The sequence below is a fragment of the Lampris incognitus genome, chromosome 8 (assembly GCF_029633865.1).
Source record: "Lampris incognitus isolate fLamInc1 chromosome 8, fLamInc1.hap2, whole genome shotgun sequence".
Taxonomy (NCBI): Eukaryota; Metazoa; Chordata; class Actinopteri; order Lampriformes; family Lampridae; genus Lampris; species Lampris incognitus.
In genome coordinates this window covers 29,462,248-29,467,971 of record NC_079218.1, presented here as the reverse complement: position 1 = coordinate 29,467,971, position 5,724 = coordinate 29,462,248, and the positions used below count along the sequence as shown (strand labels likewise).

The 5,724-nt window shown below is 42.2% G+C and overlaps 1 protein-coding gene across 1 annotated transcript; it reads right to left on the bottom strand.

Moving 5' to 3' along the window:
- Positions 1 to 1,434: 1,434 nt before the first annotated feature.
- Positions 1,435 to 5,461, bottom strand: cwc15 (CWC15 spliceosome associated protein homolog). Its single transcript, XM_056285433.1, has 7 exons — positions 5,428 to 5,461; positions 4,424 to 4,570; positions 2,882 to 2,994; positions 2,501 to 2,598; positions 2,296 to 2,406; positions 2,010 to 2,140; positions 1,435 to 1,859 (listed from the first exon to the last, which is right to left on the bottom strand). Exons 2-7 carry the CDS (start codon positions 4,552 to 4,554, stop codon positions 1,730 to 1,732), a joined length of 714 nt encoding a protein of 237 aa, XP_056141408.1. The 5' UTR covers positions 4,555 to 4,570; positions 5,428 to 5,461; the 3' UTR covers positions 1,435 to 1,729.
- Positions 5,462 to 5,724: the final 263 nt, after the last annotated feature.

Below are 5,724 nucleotides of genomic sequence, written 5' to 3'. Positions count from 1 at the left end.
ACTCATACGCCTTCGTCTCCTCTACTCCTTACATCCTGACCATTCCACTGTCCTTCCCTCTCATTCACACATAGGTATTCTGTCTTGCTCCTACTGACTTTCATTCCTCTTCTCTCCAGTGCATACCTCCACCTCTCCAGGCTCTCCTCAACCTGCACCCTACTCTCGCTACAGATCACAATGTCATCTGTGAACATCATCGTCCATGGAGACGCCTGCCTGATCTCGTCCGTCAACCTGTCCATCACCATTGCAAACAAGAAAGGGCTCAGAGCTGATCCTTGATGTAATCCCACCTCCACCTTGAACCCATCTGTCATTCCAACTACACACCGCACCACTGTCACACTTCCCTCATACATATCCTGAACCACTCCTACATACTTCTCTGCAACTCCTGACTTCCTCATACAATACCACACCTCCTCTCTTGGCACCCTGTCGTATGCTTTCTCTAAATCTACAAAGACACAATGTAACTCCTTCTGGCCTTCTCTATACTTATCAATCAACATTCTCAAAGCAAACATCGCATCTGTGGTGCTCTTTCGTGGCATGAAACCATACTGCTGCTCGCTAATCGTCACCTCTCCTCTTAACCTAGCTTCTATTACTCTTGCCCATATCTTCATGCTGTGGCTGATCAACTTTATACCTCTGTAGTTGCTACAGTTCTGCTCATCGTCTTTGTTCTTTAAAATCGGTACCAGTATGCTTCTTCTCCACTCCTCAGGCATCCTCTCACTTTCCAACATTGTGTTAAACAATCTAGTTAAAACCCCCACTGCCATCTCTCCTAAACATCTCCATGCCTCCACAGGTATGTCATCAGGACCAACTGCCTTTCCGCTCTATCCTTGATCGCCCTAACTTGCTTCACACCCTTCACAGCTCCGTCCCTCTCTAGCCAATCAGTGCTAGTCCTTTTCTCCTTCCTTAGTGTCTAACCTATCATACAACTCACCATAAGCCTTTTCCTTTGCCACCTCACTTCGCTTTATGCTGCGTCCCCTTGTACTCCTGTCTACTTTCTTTCTCTCTCTGACTATCCCACTTCTTCTTTGCCAACCTCTTCCTCTGTATAATTTGCTGTACTTCCTCATTCCACCACCAAATCTCCTTGTCTTCCTTCCTCTGTCCTGATGACACACCATGCATCTGTTATTGAGCAATAGTGTCAAATATTCGATTGTGTTGCCTTGTTGCTAGTTGTTGGGAGGTGCAATTTCCTTTTTTGCTTAATTTCATTTTGTCTACATCTCCATGACAAGCGTCTCGTGGCAAGCAAACAATATTGTGCAGTAGCAAATATACTTAAGTGTTTATGCAGTGATTTTAACTTTGAATTGATAATTCAAGTTTCTCTTTACATATAGTGACACTAACATCCAGGATCATAGATCATCCTCAGACAAATTTTGATAAGCCTTTTTTGTAAGATGATTTTTGTTTATTGAACTTAAAAAAAAAAACAACCTAGAGACAATCAGATATGGCAATGTATTTTAACTATCTCAAACACAATTTAAAAATTTCCCATTTTAACTAAAAGCTCAAAATTCAATAAACTCATGTATGTACAATATTTTCAGGTGTTGGCTATTGTGAGTCAAATTTTTCACGAATAACAATGGTTACTGTATTGTTGGGTATACTATGAACATCCAACTGACGAATACACTATTTTAAATGAGATAGAAAGCAGGAAAAAAAATCAACTTCCAGTCCTTTACTTTACATATTTCTCCATGAATTTCTTGTGAAATTCAGAGCGTAGAGTGTCATTGACAAAGCGTTTTTCTTTCCGTGCATCATCCACTCCTTTGGCACAGTTCTTGAAGACAACATCATCGTCCCACCTTACAGGATATACATTAAAAAGAAACGCATGAATAACCTGGTCATGACATGTCAAAATCTTAAGTTTGGCCATTGGTGAACACTGGTAAGTAAATTAACCATCTCCATCATAAAAATTAATGTTGTGTATGTTTGTGCGTGCACCATACCTCCTCTTGACACTGAATGTAGTCTGTGTTTGATTTAGCTGTTGCTGCTGTCCAGCTAAATTAATCAGTGGATTGCCACTCAAGATATTCTCCATGCGAATCCTCTCCTCTTCCGCTTTCTGCTCCCGCTCCTGGGAATGAACACGAAACATGTTTACTCAACAGCTAAAGGTAACATTGAGAATTTCCCCAGATTTAATACTTGCAGCCAGGGTCTAACTAACTGATAAGGCTTTTCATTCCCATTCACAGAAAGTGGAAACAAAAGTGTAAGACAATGCTTTACTTTGCGCTCTAGCTCTTCAGCCCGCTCTTTCTTGATCTTCTCCAGTTCTGCTAGCAGAGCTGCAGTGTCATCATCATCGCTGTCTTCCTCAGAGTCCTCATCCTCGTCATCCTACGGACATATGCAAACACAGCGTCTTCATAGCAGCTTTATACCAGCCAAATACAAGTTTGTGTTAACTAAGTCATGAATTCAGTGAACTTACATCTGTGAGGGGGTCATCAGCATCCAGATTGGCTGCTGGGATCTGATCTAACCGGGGCCGCTTAGAGGATGATGAAGAAGACGATGATGTGGTATGCTCTGGAAAATAATTTCGAGTGAACTTTACAGCAAATATTACCTTGAGGTATAGTGAGAAGCAATTGACCCTTTGAAAAAAATACTGTCCACTTCAAAGGGAAAAATGTAATTGTTACTGTAATGTAGGGGTTGGGAACCATGTACCACAGAGAGCCATGTATATGCAGGTTTTCATTCCAACCAGAATCCACATCAAGTGATTTCACCGATTAGTCTTTCCTCTTTACTTGAAGGTGTGCTAATCAGTCCAATGTCAATAGTCTAATGTAAAAGTAAGACCCACCTCTTGGTCCCCTCTCTCTGGTCTTCTCGCGAACAGCCACACGTTCCCTCTCCTCCAGCTCCCTACGGAAGTCACGGGCACGGACCTCCTCAGGGGCATCCTGGGTGGGTTGCCTGTGGGTTGGACAAAAGACAGATCATTGTCTTGATGCTCAAATTATATAAATTTGCAACGTTTCCTATTGCCTCACAAATTTGTCAAGACTAATCTTCGTGCAACAGTGCATCTTTATTTGTAAATCTGATGGGTCTTCCTTTGGCCAACAACATCGCAGGGTCGTCGTCACGGACTCAGAGTTAGGGGCGGTCATGCTGGTGCCAGAGTTGCTTAGGGCATGCGAAGAGGAGCTGCTGTCAGCGAGGACTGGCTTTCACAACAAGACTGAGATAGGGTCCAAAGAATCCGGGAGGCAAAACAGCAGGTCCAGCGGGTATGTGACGTTGTACTATGTTGGTTTTATAGTGTTCAACAAAATCTAAATATAGCATTCACTAATCCTATGCCCTTGTATAATGAATGGGATTAAAAAAAGCTGTTCATCATTAGCCCAGATCAGTTTAGATGATACAACATAAAAATGTGTGTTATATGGGGTCTTATAAATTTATTATGGAAATTTTGATTTTACTTGCCCTTTCACATTATTTGCACTCACACCTACATACATGCAGTATTACTTTTTCTCTACTTTATGAAGATATTTATAGACATTTGTTTCCAGACAATTCCCAAATTTTCCCACCCAGGATATGGTGTTGAAGATGCCTGAGGATGAAATAAGGGAACCATTTCTAAGTTTGTTGAACGTCAAGCTAGGCCAACCTCTGTCTGCTTCTTTATCCTTCTGTTTTCTTTGCTCTACATTACGGTTAGGTTTTTGTTTCTTTTCCTTTGCGGCAGTGGCTTCGCACTTGGTGGTCGACATAATTCTCTTGTTTATGTTCCTCTTCTATTTGTTCTTATTTCCTGGATGCATATTGATGCAGTTTGATTTCCCTGTGCTCGTGGCATGCATGTTCATCCTCATAAGCATGCTGGAAGAACACATGATACAAAAATATGGGGACCCGCTGCTTTGTAGTGTCACTAGTAACTACTAGAGAAGAGAAGAGAGACTTTATTTCTTACAACTATACACTAGAAAACACACTTGCATGCAGAGAGTGGCGGCTGAAGAAATGTTCCTTCTGCATTTTTCCCGCCCTGCTGTCCTTCCTCCAGGGCAGCCAGGAGCAGTGGGAAGCCCGTTCCTTCGGCACCCAGGGACCAATTCCAGGTGGGCATCCATGGCGTGGTCAGGGACATGGCAGGAGAATGTTCTACTTGTTTTTATTGGGCTTCTTTTTGATGTTGGAGGAAACCCATGTGAGCACAGGGAGAACATGCAGACTCCACACAGAAAGGCCCCTAGTCAAGAGATAACCCACCTGAGCACAGGGAGAACATGCGGAGTACACAGACAGCCACTGCACACCAACAGGCCAGGGGAGAACATATACTACCATTGCCACTTCTAGTTTGATTGAGTTTTCATTTACTGACCTGTACTTAATCTTTGTGTGTCCAGGAAGATCACGACTGGAATATTGCTTGGACAATGCACTTAAATCCCCTTCTCCTTTACCCCTCCCTCCCCTGGCAGGTTCAAATGTAGGTCTTGCTGCAGTAGTCATCTTTGAAGGCTCTGTTCTGTAAAAGATAAGAGCATTGACATTATTGAAAACAAAGTAGTTTACTGGTTAGTAAAAAACGAATGGCCCAAAACAATCAAGGGGTGGGCAGATGGGGAAAAGTGACAAGATAGTTTATGCACACCTCCTCATGCAAATAACAAATCAATACATTGAAAAGGAAGTGGCAGATATTATAGTCTCCCAAATAATGTATCTTTACTTGTTATAATGTTTTGAGACACAACAATGTAGAAGCTATTCAATGAACTGTTACTACTTCGTTGCTCACAATTTAGCCCTGTTGTGTGCCACGAAATGAAAAGAAACATACAGTTGATAAGGTTTACGATCTGGGGCTATCATCGTTTGCATTCCTGTCACAACAGTTTGCTAACCTCAACTATTGAAAGTTTGTAAATTGAAGCTTATTCTCAGTCAAAAAGTAAAATTTCAGCCTGTGCGCGTACGTTTGGTTGGTCAATAACAAAAACAGCAATTGCAAACACAACCCCTGGCAGAAAACGTGGTAACGTTACATTTTTATTTCACGTCAGCTAGCTCTAACGTCAGATTAGGACACAAACAAATAACTAACGCTTAGCGTGAGTGAGTTTTACACTACTGTGCAGGATAGTAGTATACATACGCTAAATTCAAGATAAACTTGTCGATGTAGACAAACACAAGATGGTAGCTAGCTATCTAGCTAGCCTGGCGAGCAAGTAACCCTGTCCTGTTGATCTGGAAAACATATGCTTCTTTAATGATCTGTTTCTTATTACAAATCAATATGAAAACATCATATAATTCTACATGTATTCAATTGGTTATCAAAACAATTCATTTATAACTCTAAATTAGAACCTGACAAACCTGTGCCCATGCGACGGAAGACGCTAGCGAAAAGGCAACACAACTAATGACGTAACGTCCGGTCGGTCGCGTCAAACGCACGAACGCTCGCACACGCACACGCACACGCACGCAACACACACACACACACACACACACACACACACACACACACACACACACACACACACACACACACACACACACACACACACACACACAAAACAAGTTGAACTGCGGCCAGCCCCAGATGGTCGCAAGCGTTGTCTTCGAGGTGTATAGACGGAGCAGAGTCTATCTGATTTGGTATGATGACAT